Raw genomic sequence first — 15,341 nt, 5'->3', positions numbered from 1 at the left:
GGTTTGCCCCCCAAAAAAAAACAACTTTAAGTGACTGCACTGAGTGGCTCTTTTTATCCCAATCAATATGTAAATCAGGACATGATTTGACCTTTAAAGGAGCTGTGTACTTTCCTTTTTCAGGTTACACCCACCAATAAAGAGTTTGTACACTTTCCAATATTCTCTACTATCAGTTCCCCTCCATTCATTAGAGGCAGCAAAAATGATCCTGTGGCTAAACGTGGTGTCCTTCAATTAATACAATTGACCGTGTCCAGAAATATTTTACAAGAAGAGTCCTCCACTCCTCTGATTACAACAAAATACCTTATGCCACTAGACTTGAAATCCTGGATTTAGAAAATTAAGAACTACACCGCCTTTGGCATGACCTGAGCATAACTCTTAAAATCGTCTGCTTCAATGTCCTTCCTGTTGAAGACTACTTCAGCTTCAACCACAACAATAAACGAGCACACAATAGATTTAAACTTAAAGTGAACCGCTCCAATCTTGATTGTAGAAAATATGACTTCAGTAACAGAGTTGTTAATGCCTGGAATACACTACCTGACTCTGTGGTCTCATCCCAAAATCCCCAAAACTTTAACCAAAGACTATCTACTATTGACCTCACCCCATTCCTAAGAGGTCTGTAAGGGGCGTGCATAAGAGCACCAGCGTGCCTACCATTCCTGTCCTAATGTTCCCTTTGGTTGTATTCAATTTATGTGGTTATTTCATGCTTATTCTTATATATATTGTTGTGTTTGACAAAATAAACAAAAAAATAAAAATAAATAAAAAAATAAAAAAAACTAGAATGGATTGTATGATACCTGTAAACAAATCTATGCAGAATCCATGAAATGGTTCTTTGCCGTCTCCAGAGACAAATCCAACTGCCTTCTGTATCTACAAAGGGACGTCAGAAGGAGGCGCAAAACACATGATATTTTTGACTGTGACTGAAATAAAATTTGTGGTTTCAGCTGTGAACTTGACTGTTTCTCCAGCTGCTTACTGGAGAATTAAAATAGAAAAAAAATAATAATGGTCCTCTGAGAATTTCATTCCCAAAAAATTCTGAAAACTCATTGAATGCAAGCTTCAGCATGCATCGCAAAGCAATTCCTCACATCTCATTTACTTACATCATATATGCTGATGAATGAACAAAATTAAAATTTATTGTTTTTGCTTTCGGACTTTAGGCAGTTATAGTATTAAAATCAGAATCATACACATATATAGCTATTCCTCAAGGTACGACTTTAATTTCGCTTGATAAGTCACGATGGTCATGAAGCAGGACATCACATGATCAGACCCAAATTTAGTACCTTTATTGCAATGGGCCCAGCAGTCATTAAGCAAGCTAATTGTTTGCTATGGGGCAATTTTCCCACCATCTGGAAGCCAAAGCTGATTTTCAGAAACAAAATCAGCCTGCTACCCATGCTCCGCTCCCCTCCTGCTGAGGCTTTGCAAGTGAATTCACCTGTTGTGACTCCCGCCCCTGAACCTGGCCCCATGCCCTAAAGTGACTCAGAAAGTGAGGGGGAAGGGCCAGTAAGGCTTACCTCGGGAGTACCGATTCCTGTGGCTCGGCTCCAGGAGCTAGAACCAGACCAGTCGGAGGACGTAATGAGGCTGTCATCCCCTGATTCCTCCCTTCCCCAGGCTCCGCCTTCAGACCCAGCTGATAATAATAATCAAGCTTGGCTTAACCCGCACTTCAGAAGATTAGAGAGGCGGCATCATCAAAAGGAAGGGTGGGGCAGGAGCCCCACCCCACAGGATATATAAGGAGCTTTGGGACTGCTCTCACTCCACGGGAAGCAAAAGTTTAGCTGAACCATTTCAAAAAGAGCTGAAAGTCTTGCTACGTGAGTCATTTGTTTGAACTTTGGCAGGCAGCTGCAATTTCTCTGCCAGGACTGTTAAGAACTGTGAATCCGCTGGCTGAAGGCCAGCTCGTGGGTCTGAAATGGGGAAGGAGAAAGAACATCACCCATCATTTAGACATAAACCACCCCGCTCCTGACTGAGGGCAAAGCTAAAGCAGGAAGAAGCAGCCACTCACATCTGTAAGTGGCTGGAAGGGGCTGCGAGCATCTGCAGAAGTTGGGCAGTAGTATGACTAGTCTGGGTGAGGGTGGCCTAGCTGCAGTGGTCCTAAGGTAAGTGGGTGCAGGACATGTGGAGCAGCTCCTAAACTTGTTTTTTAATCCTGCTCCTCACCCTATCTTCAACAACCAGATGGTGGGTGGGACTTAACTAGAGCTTATTTTGGGGGGTAGGGCTTATTTTAGGCACAGGTGTGAAAAATCACACATGTATATTTCTTAGATGTTTAAAAACCTGATTTTCTTGGAGAATAAAAGGGGATCGTTTGAACTTTCTCATTCAATGTAGAGAACATCTTGGGACATAACATTAGGTAAAGGTAAAGGTTCCCCTCGCACATACGTGCTCTTCGTTGCTGACTCTAGGGGGTGGTGCTCATCTCCGTTTCAAAGCTGAAGAGCCGGCGCTGTCCGAAGACATCTCCGTGGTCATGTGGCCGGCATGGCTCAATGCCAAAGGCGCACGGAATGCTGTTACCTTCCCACCAAAGCTGGTCCCTATTTTTTCTACTTGCATTTTTACGTGCTTTCGAAACTGCTAGGTTGACAGAACCTGGGACAAGTAATGGGAGCTCACCCTGTTACATGGCAGCACTAAGGATTTCGCTCAACAAGCTCAACGTCCTAGTCCCTGAGCCACCGCGTCCCTCTCATAACATTATTTGATTCTAAATAAAACTTGGAAACCCACTTGTTTAAGTCAAATTTCTCACCCCAAGTAAAATGTGCCAAATTACCAAATTTTCCACTTGGCTTTGAAAAGTAGGGGGTTGTTTTGGGTGGTGGGAGGAGGAGGAGTTTTCTTTGCATTGTTTTAGTAAGTTGACCAGATCTCCCTTTTACTCTGCATAAACATTCATGTGTCTGATTCTTTCATACTTGAACCACTTGCTAACCATTACCAAAATATTTCTTCAATAGACATCTAAGAAATTGAGAAGAAGAAAGGAGTAAGAAGGCCTTTTATTTGGGGGGATCTGACTCTAGGGGGCGATGCTCATCTCCATTTCAAAGCCAAAGAGCCAGCGTTGTCTGAAGACATCTCCGTGGTCATGTGGCCGGCATGACTAAATGCTAAAGGCGCATGGAACGCTGTCACCTTCCCACCAAAGGTGGTCCCTATTTTTCTACTTGCATTTTTTACGTGCTTTCAAACTGCTAGGTTGGCAGAAGCTACAACAAGTAACAGGAGCTCATCCCATTACGCAGCACTAGGGATTTGAACCACCGAACTGCCCACCTTTCGATCAACAAGCTCAGCATTTAGCCACTGAGCCACCGCATTCCACCTTTTTACATATAACTCTTTACGTAGGCCAGACCAATTTTGTTCCCCAGGTTGCAAGACAAATTGTAAAGGGTGGCTACATGTCCGAATGCTTTTCATACAGTAGTCCTGTCCAATTCTATAAAAATAACATCTTGGCTCTGTTTGACATTTTTTGTAGCAGTTCTCAGAGGTAAATTTTCAAGTTGCATCAGCTTTCATGGCCTCAATTAAACAGGGGAAGTTACAACTCAACGCAGAAATTAGAGCAGAATCCCTTTCATCTGCTCCACTGGTGTTCTGGAGAAGCCACAAATATTGACGTAGTTGAGCGATACTGGTCATTTCTGATCCAGTTTTTGTTTGCTAAAACAAAGTGTGCACTCACAGGAAAAGAAGAACAAAAGATGGCTGGCGTCACTTTTCTTAGGAATGGAGAATTATTTGAAAGTCACACAAGTTAGGTCTGCTCCCCCCCCCCAAAAAAAAATTAAGTGTGTGCACTGAGGGGCTCTTTTTATCCTAATCAGTATGTAAATCAGGACATGAAATGCCCTTTAAAGGAACTGCATGGTTTCCCTTTTTAGGCTACACCCACCAACACAAAGTTTCTTTCTTTCTTTCTTTCCCCAATTCTTTATCTCAGTCCCATCTGTTCATTACAAGGAACAAAAAATGATCCTGTGGCTAAACCTGGTGTCGTTACTAGCTGTCCTCAGAGGTAATTCTATCCTCTGTGCTTGGCTTTTTCGATTTTAATTCTTGTATACAGAAACGTTCGCTGACCAAACTTTCATTTTAGGTGTCCTATCTGAGGTCCAGTTGGTGGAGTCTGGAGGGGATGTGGTGAGACCTGGGGAGTCCCTCCGTCTCTCCTGCCAAGGTTCTGGATACAGCTTTGGTGGCTACAACATGGGTTGGGTGAGACAGGCTCCTGGAAAAGGACTGGAATGGGTGGCATACATAAGCTACAATTCTGGTAGTACCTACTACTCAGACAAAGTCAAGGGACGCTTCACCATCTCCAGGGACAATGCCAAAAGCCAGCTGTATCTGCAAATGAACAGCCTCAAAGCTGAAGACACAGCAATCTATTATTGTGCGAGAGACACAGCGAGAGGAAGTGAATCTGAAGCCAGACAAGAACCTTCTCTCTCCCTCAGAGCAGATCTCCAAGTGGATTCAGTCTCTGAAATTTGAATCAGAGTCTTTGACTTGAGGAGCAGGTGATCGATCTACATCATAGCAGTAGAATATTCCATGGATCAGTAGAATATTTTAAGACTTAAAAACAAAAAGGAAAAGGAAAAGACTTCGGGGACCCATATCAATTAGGAAAAATAGAAACCCAAAGAGATATTCTCCTCTTGAATTGAAGGTGAAGGAACATAGTCATTTACATTTAGAAGGAATCATTAATGGTTCATGCAGCTCACAATACTGAGTTGTGAGTCAGGTGTGACAGGCTCCAGGGACTGAATTTACACATTGGAAAAAAGAATCAATAATAATAATAATAATAATAATAATAATAATAATAATAATAATAATAATAATAATAATAATAATAATAATAATAATAATAATAATAATAATAATAATAATAATAATAATAATATTTTAATTTTTATACCGCTCTTCTCCCAAAGGACTCAGGGTGGTGAACAGCCAGATAAAAACAATACAATATATTACAATAAAATCACTATTTAAAAAACTTATTCAATATGGCCTAAATTAAATATAAAATACATAATATAAAATAAAAACCATTTAAAATCCAATTAAAAATCCCTATTAAGCCAGTCCTGCTCGGAAGAATAGATACGTCTTCAGCTCGCAGCGAAAGGTCCGGAGGTCAGGAAGTTGTCGAAGTCCTGGGGGAAGCTCATTCCAGAGGGTAGGTGCCCCCACCGAGAAGGCTCTCCCCCTGGGGGTCCCCAGCGGCACTGTTTGGCTGATGGCACCCTGAGGAGGCCCTCTCTATGGGAGTGTACCGGTCGGTGGGAGGCATGCGGTAATAGAAGGCCGAAGATATCCCGGTCCTATGCCATGGAGCGCTTTAAAGGTGATAACCAGCACCTTGAAGTGCACCCGGAAGACCACAGGAAGCCAATGCAGCCTGCGCAGGATTGGTGTTATATGGGAGCCATGAGTGGCTCCCTCTATCACTCGCGCAGCTGCATTCTGGACCAACTGGAGCCTCCGGGTGCTCCTCAAGGGGAGCCCCATGTAGAGAGCATTGCAGCAGTCCAGGCGAGAAGTGACAAGGGCATGAGTGACCGTGCAGAAGGCATCCCGGTCTAGAAAGGGGCAAAACTGGCGGACCAGGCGAACCTGGTAAAAAGCTCTCCTGGAGACGGTCGCCAAATGATCTTCAAAGGACAACTGTCCATCCAGGAGAACACCCAGATTGCGCACCCCCTCCATTGGGGCCAACAGTCAGCCGCGGTTGCAGCTGGCTGTACCGGGATGCCGGCATCCACAGCCACTCAGTCTTGGAGGGGTTGAGCTTGAGCCTGTTTCTCCCCATCCAGACCCGTACGGCCTCCAAACACCGAGACAACACTTCGACAGCTTCATTGGGGTGGTCAGGGGTGGAAATGTACAGCTGGGTGTCATCCGCGTACAGTTGATAACTCACCCCAAAATCAGAACACTAAATACAAGCTTGATGGACATGACCTTGTAGATGACCCTCACCCCATCAAAGACCTTGGAGTTCTCATATCAAATGATCTAATTGCCAAAGCCCACTTCAACTACATCGCCAAAAAGGCATTAAGAGTTGTAAACCTAATCTTGCATAGCTTCTTCTCCGGAAATATTACACTATTAACCAGAGCATGCAAAACATTTGCTAGACCAATTCTCGACTACAGCTCGCCTGTCTGGAACCCACACTTCATTTCGGACATTAATACAATTGAGTATGTCCAGAAATATTTTACAAGAAGAGTCCTCCACTCCTCTGATTGCAACAAAGTACTCTTTATGTAGGCCAGACCAATTTTGTCCCCAGGTTGCAAGACAAATTCTAAAGGGTGGCTACATGTCCGAATGCTTTTCATACAGTAATCCTGTCCAATTCTATAAAAATAACATCTTGGCTCTGTTTGACATTTTTAGTAGCAGTTCTCAGAGGCAAATTTTCAAGTTGCATCAGCTTTCATGGCCTCAGTTAAACAGGGGACGTTACATCTCCATGCAGAAATTAGAGCAGAATCCCTTTCATTTTCTCCACTGGTGATCTGGAGAAGCCATTTAAATATTGACGTAGTTGAGCGATACTGGTCATTTCTGATCCAGTTTTTGTTTGCTAAAACAAAGTGTGCACTCACAGGAAAAGAAGAACAAAAGATGGCTGGCGTCACTTTTCTTAGGAATGGAGAATTATTTGAAAGTCACACAAGTTAGGTCTGCACCCCCCAAAAAATTTTTAAGTGTGTGCACTGAGGGGCTCTTTTTATCCCAATCGATATGTAAATCAGGACATGAGTTACCCTTTAAAGGAACTGCATGGTTTCCCTTTTTAGGCTACACCCACCAATACAAAGTTTCTTTCTTTCTTTCTTTCCCCAATTCTTTATCTCAGTCCCATCTGTTCATTACAAGGACCAAAAAATGATCCTGTGGCTAAACCTGCTGTCGTTACTAGCTGTCCTCAGAGGTAATTCTGTCCTCTGTGCTTGGCTTTTTCGATTTTAATTCTTGTATACAGAAATGTTCGCTGACCCAACTTTCATTTTAGGTGTCCTATCTGAGGTCCAGTTAGTGGAGTCTGGAGGGGATGTGGTGAGACCTGGGGAGTCCCTCCGTCTCTCCTGCCAAGGTTCTGGATACAGCTTTGGTGGCTACAGCATGTACTGGGTGAGAGAGGCTCCTGGAATAGGATTGGAATGGGTAGCCTACATAAGTCATGATGCCGGTGCTACTTACTACTCAGGCAAAGTCAAGGGCCGCTTCACCATCTCCAGGGACAATGCCAAAAGCCAGCTGTATCTGCAAATGAGCAGCCTCAAACCTGAAGACACGGGAGTCTATTACTGTACGAGAGACACAGCGAGAGGAAGTGGCTCTGAAGCCAGACAAGAACCTTCTCTCTCCCTCAGAGCAGGATTCAGTCACAAAAAGTTGAATTTAAGTCTTTGCATTGAGGAGCAGGTGATCGATCTACATCTACAAGTGGAATGTTTCATGGAATACTTTAAGACTTTTAAAAAGGGAGACCCATATAAATTAGGGAAAATAGAAGCCCAAAGATAATTGAAGGTGAAGGGAACCTCTGGATTTACTCTTACAAGGAATCAGTAATAGAATAGAATAGAATAGAATTTTTTATTGGCCAAGGGTGATTGGACACAGAAGGAATTTGTCTTGGTGCATATGCTCTCAATGTACATAAAAGAAAAGATACCTTTATCAAGGTACAACACTTACAACACTTAATGATGATCATAGGGTACAAATTTAACACTTAATGATATAAACACTTAATGATAGTCATAGGCTACAATTAAGCAATCAGGAAACAATCAATATCAGTATAAATCGTAAGTATAAATCAGTATAATCGTTCATAGAGCTCACAATCCAAGATTTGAGGTGTGTCTGACAGGCTCCAGGGAAGGGACTAGAATGGATTGTATGATGCCAGTAAACAAGTCTCTGCAGAATCTTTGCCATCTCCAGAGACAAATCCAGCTGCCTTCTGTATATCTAAGCATTCGTCACAAGGAGGCAGAAAATACACAATATTTTTGACTGTGACTGAAATAAAATTTGAGGTTTCAGGAGTGAACTTGACTGCTTCTCCAGCTGCTTACTGGAGAATTAAAATAGTTTCTTGAAGGGGAAAAAAATTAACGGTCCTTTGAGAATTTCAGTCCCCAAGAGTTCTCAAAATGTCTTAACTATCAAGCTTCAGTATATATCGCAATAAAATTCCTTAAATCTCATATACTTATGTCATGTATGCTGGTCGATGAACAAAATAAATGCTTCTTGGACTTTAGGCAGTTATAGTATAAAAATCAGAATCATAGACGTATATAGTTATTCCTCAAGTTACGACTGTAATTTCGCTTGATAAGTCTTGGTGGTCATAAAACAGGACTGAAATTTACTACCTCTCCTGCAAGGTACATGGCAGTCATTATGCAAGCCCATTGTTTGCTATGGGGCAATTTTCCCACAATCGGGAAGCCAAAACTGATTTCCTGAAATAAAATCCGTCTTGTACCCAGTGGCGGGTTGCTTCCGGTTCAGTCTGGTTCTTGCGAGCCAGAAGTAAAACCGCCAGTAGGCTCCACCCACTGACCCATCATATCATCATAGAGGAACTGCCCATGCACAGAGGAGTGCTTCCATTGCGAACCGGGAGTAGAGGTAAGTAGAACCCACTCATGCTAGTACTCATCCACTCCTCCCCTCCTGCTGAGGTCTTAGGAATACCTCGCAAGTAAATTCACCTACCATTTTGCCATGAACAACCCTGTTCTGGACTGAGGGCAAAACTAAAGCAGGAAGAAGTGGCTACTCATGTCTGTGATTGGCTGCAAGTGGCCGTAGAGGAAATTGGACAGTGGCCCAGTTATGGCGGTCCTAATGTAAGTGCGTGTGGGACACATCGGGCAGCTCCTCCCCCACTCAATTAGCTTGATTTTTAAGTTAGCACCTCACCCCATCTCGTACAACCAGATGGTGGGTGGAGTGTCAGTATTGGAAGGCAATTTTCTTTTTGCTTCTTAACTGCCACATATTTTAGCTGTTGAAGTTAGGAGGGGTTTTTTATTGGAGCGGTAGAAAGTTAGTCATAACAATAGTCATTCCATATTAAAGGACATCCTGCATCTGATGGAGACTGCCTGAAGATTGTATCCAGTTGAATGTGAAGAGTTGATTGGACAATGTGATGAACTTGTGGGTGTGGGACAGGACTGTGAACTGTCAACTGGGTGTGGAAAACCTGGAAGCTTTCATTTTCGGGTTTTCCCAACTGTGCCAACATGACATCTCTAATAAATTGGAACTTTGAGGAACCTCAAGCCTCAGAGCTTTATTTCGTTGGGAGTGTTCCTTTGAACCCTGACATGGGGCTTAACTAGGGCTTATTTTGCGGGTAGGGCTTATTTTAGGCTCAGGTGTGAAAATCAGTTTAAGGCTTGTTTTGGGGATACATCGTATTTTCAGGAACACACAGGATATTTCTTAGATGTATAACAACCTAATTTTCTAGCAGAAACCTGCTAGGTTAGCTAAAATGTTTAAAAATATGTCTAGCAAATGTTGGAAATGTAACCAAAAAAGGGGCCCATAATATCGTATGTGGTGGACTTGTGTTAAAGCAAAAAAAGGAAAAAAGAAAGAAATTGGGCAAAAATACACAAGTAGTTAGAAAAGATGATTGGAAAACATGTAGATTTTAAACCTGAACTGTTTTTATTAGGTCAAAAAAAACTTGATGAGCAAAGTATATATTTAATATTGCATGTCTTTTTTTTAATTTAAAAAGTTTTACAAAATTTCCCCCCCTTTCCCCCCTCCCCCCTCCCTTCACAAACCCCCCCCCCCGACTTCCCGGAACAAACACAAGATATAATAAAAATAAAACAAACATATACTAAAAAAATTTCCTTCCTAATTAAATTATAATCCTACAATTCTCATCAATTCCTAACCTTCCCCAAAACAATCAAAAATAATACATCCTAATCATTCAAAGACAGTCTGATAACTCTTAGTCTGATATCTGTTTTGAATATAGTCAATCCATTATTTCCATTCATTTAAGTATCTTTCTTGCATCTTTCAAAAAGGCTAAGATTTTTGCCATCTCAGCCAAATTGGCAACTTTCATATCCATTCTCCTATTGTAGGTACTTCTTTTTTCTTCCAATACTGTCTTATCAGTAATCTTGCCGCTGTTATTAAATTTAAAATCAACTTAGTCTCAATTACTGTACAGTCCGTGATAATTCCCAGCAAAAAAAAATTGCGGCAGGAACTTTATCTTCTTTTTCAAAACATTTTGTAGAATCCACCAAATTCTTATCCAAAAAGCCTTAGTATTTTTGCAAGTCCACCAAATATGAAAATATGTAGCGTCATCACAATTACATCTCCAACATTTTGCTTGCATATCTGGATACATACACGATAGTTTCTTAGGATCTAAATGCTGTCTGTAAAACATTTTATAAAAATTTTCCCTTAAAATTTGTAAATTTTAAATTTGTAAATTGTAAATTGTAAAATTTGTGTAAATTTAACATTTCTAACCCAATTTATTCCCCAAGTTTCCAATAATATTGGCTTCTGAAAATTTTGTGCCCACTTTATCATACAGTCCTTTACCAAATCCCTTTCAGAGTCTATTTCAAGTAACACATTATACAATCTCTTTATATGCTCCTGAGATTGATTTCTAATTTGCTTTACCAAATTTTCCTCATTCTGCACTATACCAATTTTCTGATCTTCCTTCCATCTAGCACGTAATTGCCTGTATTGGAACCAAGTATTGCATGTCTTAACAGCAGGGAGGATTATTTTTGCACAATATTGGAAAAATGAAGAAACACCACGAGATGAAGAGATAATTAGGAAGACACCACGCCCACCAAGCCACGCCCACAGAACCGGTAGCAAAAAAAAATTTGGATTTCACCACTGCTTTTGAGAAACTGTGAAATTTTGCAAATCTCTGCTGGGAATTTACAGTTTTTTTTAAAAAAGGAATGCCTTTTTTCCTTTTTCCTTCACTTTTATTAAGATTGTCATGTTATGTGAAAGTCCCCCATGTAAGGAGACTACAAGGAAAACTGTGAGAATTATGCACCGATGGGTCTTTTATCTGAAGCCATATGTAAATCAAGGTACAATTTCCCCTTTAAAGGATCCACTCGATTTCTCTTTTCAGGCTACACCCACCCACACAAAGTTTGTGTACTTTCCTGAATCTTTTCCTATCCATTCCGTCCATTCATTACAGGGAGCAAAAATGATCCCGTGGCTGAATTTGGTGCTTTTCTTAGTGCTCCTTCAAGGTAATTTATCCCTCTTTAAAGAATTTCCTTTCATAAACTTTTTTTTTTTTGGATGTGTGTATGTAAAAGATTTCATTGAAACACTTTTGTTTTTAGGAGTCCATTCTCAAGTCCAGTTGGTGGAGTCTGGAGGGGATGTAAGAAGACCTGGGGAGTCCCTCCGTCTCTCATGCCAAGCCTCTGGATTCACCTTCAGCAGCTATGGCATGAGCTGGGTGAGACAGGTCCCAGGGAAAGGCCTGGAATGGGTTGCAAGCATGGGTACATCCTCCACTTACTACTCAGACAAAGTCAAGGGACGCTTCACCATCTCCAGGGACGATGCCAAAAGCCAGCTCTATCTGCAAATGAACAATCTGAAATCAGAGGACACAGCGGTCTATTACTGTGCAAGAGGCACAGTGAGAGGAAGTGAATCAGATGCCAGGCAAAAACTTTCTCTTCCTCTCAGCAGCTCTCCAAATCGATTCAGAAAGTTGAATTGGTGTATTTGAAGATAAATCTCTCTAACAGGTTGAGGAACCTCAAATCTGACCTTGGAAGAAACAGTATGGAATGTTAGCAATTTGATAGGGGGGGGGCAGGAAATCTCCAGCCTGTGGAATAAAAGTGTGTAGATTTTAAAAAGTTAACATTTATTTACAGGTAGAAAAATGTGAGTTGCTTTAGTTTAGTTTACTGAGTAGGCTGTAGGCCGTAGGCCATGTTAAAATACGGAGTTCCAAACACACATTATTACTAAAATCCTATTGTAGGAATTTAGCACCCACCTCCTAGAAGAATGAAATATTTTAGAAAATATTTAAAAGAAAGAAATATTTAAAAGAAAGAAAATATTTAAAAATATTTAAAAAGGCAGAATATATTTCCCTGGGTGAGAAATGGAGAAACATGTTTTAAAGACAAAGCAGCTTCCTGACTCCCCCCCACCTTTGTCAATGGGCCATTAAAGCCTCAACCAAGCTCACTCATTTCCCCCCACCTTTGTCATCCATCATTTGCAACACAATAGAACAGAAACTCACCACATGGCAAGGTTCAAGCAAGCTTGAGAGACAACCTACAACATTAGCTAAGACCCCTAGACCACCTGGGAGTTTGACAACCAATCAGGATACTCTTCCTGTGCCCCAGGAAATTCAAAGCTCAGAAAAAGCATAAAGCCAGGGAGCACACAGGATCTCATCCCTTTTCTGTTCAGGATCTCAAGCCATGTGATCCTGACCACCATTAAACCATCTTTCCAAGCAGCCTCCATGTTTCCAGTGTCTTTGTCCCCACTTGGAACTGAACCCAGATGGATATCTCTTCCAACACTATAAAAACAATTTAAAACGAAATTGGCATGAAATACAATTTAAAAGGAAATTAGAATGAAATACAATCATTTAATATGTAGATAAATAAAATAAGATAAACTATATTTCAGAATCACCCCTACAATCTACCCCAATCATTCCCACACATGCCAAACTCAACCAAACCATTTTTCACACAATTTTCAAATAATTGTGCCATATTAAATGTAGTTTTCAAATTCTGGCCGCACATAAGTTATGTTGTTTTAAGACGGATCATTTGTTTATTATATGAACAGGGTCCCTGTATTTTATTTATTTATTTATTTATTTATTTATTTATTTATTTATTTATTTATTTATTTATTTATTTATTTACTTTGTCACACAGTATATATAAGCATAAGCATTAAATAACTATATAATATATAAGCATATATATAAGTATGAATATGTAATAACTATATTAATTGGATATAATAAAAGGAAACTATAGGACAGGAACGGTAGGCACGCTTGTGCTCTTATGCACGCCCCTTACAGACCTCTTAGGAATGGGGTGAGGTCAATAGTAGACAGTTTTTGGTTAAAGCTTTGGGGATTTCTCACCCTCTTATACAAACAGCCAATGGTATGTGAGCCAAGTCTTCTACCTCTACAGCTCCAAAAATGTAGATACATCCATTGAATGGTATAGAATGGAATCTCCCATATCTGACCATTATATCAAGCTGTTCGAATCAATATGTAAATCAGAACACAATTCCTTCTATAAAGGAACTGCATGGTTTCTCTATTCAGGCTACCCCCACCAACACAAAGTTTGTGCACTTTCCCAAATTCTCTACTATCAGTTCCCCTCTGTTCCTTAGAAGAGCAGAAATGATCCTTTTTTTTTTTTTGTCACAACAGTATACACAAACAAATGTCATCCTGTGGATGAACTTGGTGTCGCTGAAACAGCTTTCATTTTAGGTATCCAATCTGAGGTCCTGTTGGTGGAGTCTTGAGGGGATACGAGAAGACCTGGTCAGTCCCTGCATCTTTTGTGCCAAGGTTCTGGAAAAAAACAAGAGGAGCTATGTGAGACAGGCTCCTGGGAAAGGACTGGAATGGGTGGTATTTATGACCTCCAGTTATAGTAAAATTCACTACTCAGACAAAGTGAAGCGATGTTTCCCCATCTCTAGGGACAACGCAAACAGCCAGCTGTATCTGCAAATGAATAGCCTGACACAGTGGTAAAATCCATTTTTTTTTTACTACCGGTTCTATGGGCCTGTCTTGGTGGGTGTGGTGTGGCTTTGTGGATGTGGCTTTGTGGGCATGGCAGGGGAAGGATACTATAAAAATCTCCATTCCCACCCCACTCCTGGGGGAAGTTTATTGCAAAATCTCCATTCAGACCCCACTCCAGGGGAAGGTTACTGCAAAATCCCCATTTCAGCCAGAGATGGTATTTGCCGGTTCTCTGAACTATTCAAAATTTCCGCTACCGGTTCTCCAGAACCTGTCAGAACCTGCTGGATTTCACCCCTGGCCTGACACCAGATTACATGGCAATCTATCACTACACTAGACACACAGTGGGAAGAAGTGAAATCTGAAGCCAAACAAGAACCTTCTCTTCCTCAGAGCAGATCTCCAAGTGGATTCAGTCACAGAAAGTTGCATTTGAATTTTTGAACTGAGGAGTAGGTGATCGATCTACATCATAGCAGTAGAATATTCCATGGATCAGTAGAATATTTCTAGAATATTCTACTGATATTCTTATCAGTAGAATATTTTAAGAATATTATACTGATATATTTAAAAAGCGAGACCATATAAAATAAGGGTAATAGAGGCTCCATTTTGGAACTTCAAATATGAATAGAATAGAATAAAATAGAATAGAATTTTATTGGCCAAGTGTGATTGGACACACAAGGAATTTGTCTTGGTGCATATGCTCTCAGTGTACATAAAAGAAAAGATACGTTCATCAAGGTACAACATTTACAACACAATTGATGGTCAGTATATCAATATAAATCATAAGGATTGCCAGCAACAAAGTTACTATCATACAGTCATAAGTGGAAGGAGATTGGTGATGGGAACAATGAGAAGATTAATAGTAGTGCAGATTTAGTAAATAGTTTGACAGTGTTGAGGGAATTATTTGTTTAGCAGAGTGATGGCCTTCGGGAAAAAACTGTTCTTGTGTCTAGTTGTTCTGGGGTGCAGTGCTCTATAGTGTCGTTTTGAGGATAGGAGTTGAAACAGTTTATGTCCAGGATGCAAGGGGTCTGTAAATATTTTAACGGCCCTCTTCTTGATTCGTGCAGTATACAGGTCCTCAGTGGAAGGCAGGTTGGTAGCAATTATTTTTTCTGCAGTTCTAATTATCCTCTGAAGTCTGTGTTTTTCTTATTGGGTTGCAGAACCGAACCAGACAGTTATAGAGGTGCAAATGACAGACTCAATAATTCCTCTGTAGAATTGGATCAGCAGCTCCTTGGGCAGTTTGAGCTTACTGAGTTGGAGCAGAAAGAACATTCTTTGTTGTCCTTTTTTAATGATGTTTTTGATGTTAGCTGTCCATTTGAGATCTTGCGATATGATAGAACCC

General features: G+C 40.8%; 3 gene segments (V, D, J or C); all 3 read left to right on the top strand.

Moving 5' to 3' along the window:
- Positions 1-3,991: 3,991 nt before the first annotated feature.
- On the top strand, positions 3,992-4,578 carry LOC131197836 (immunoglobulin heavy variable 3-21-like). The segment is given in 2 exon segments: positions 3,992-4,099; positions 4,181-4,578. Coding segments are annotated over 2 exon segments (444 nt in total).
- Positions 4,579-6,937: 2,359 nt separating this feature from the next.
- Positions 6,938-7,644, top strand: LOC131197835 (Ig heavy chain V region 3-like). The segment is given in 2 exon segments: positions 6,938-7,048; positions 7,130-7,644. Coding segments are annotated over 2 exon segments (561 nt in total).
- A 3,677-nt stretch (positions 7,645-11,321) lies between these two features.
- On the top strand, positions 11,322-11,920 carry LOC131197834 (Ig heavy chain V region 914-like). The segment is given in 2 exon segments: positions 11,322-11,426; positions 11,523-11,920. Coding segments are annotated over 2 exon segments (444 nt in total).
- Positions 11,921-15,341: the final 3,421 nt, after the last annotated feature.

The sequence above is a fragment of the Ahaetulla prasina genome, chromosome 4 (assembly GCF_028640845.1).
Source record: "Ahaetulla prasina isolate Xishuangbanna chromosome 4, ASM2864084v1, whole genome shotgun sequence".
Lineage (NCBI taxonomy): Eukaryota > Metazoa > Chordata > Lepidosauria > Squamata > Colubridae > Ahaetulla > Ahaetulla prasina.
Note: the sequence above shows the minus strand (reverse complement) of the source record. Positions and strands in the feature narration are given on the sequence as shown.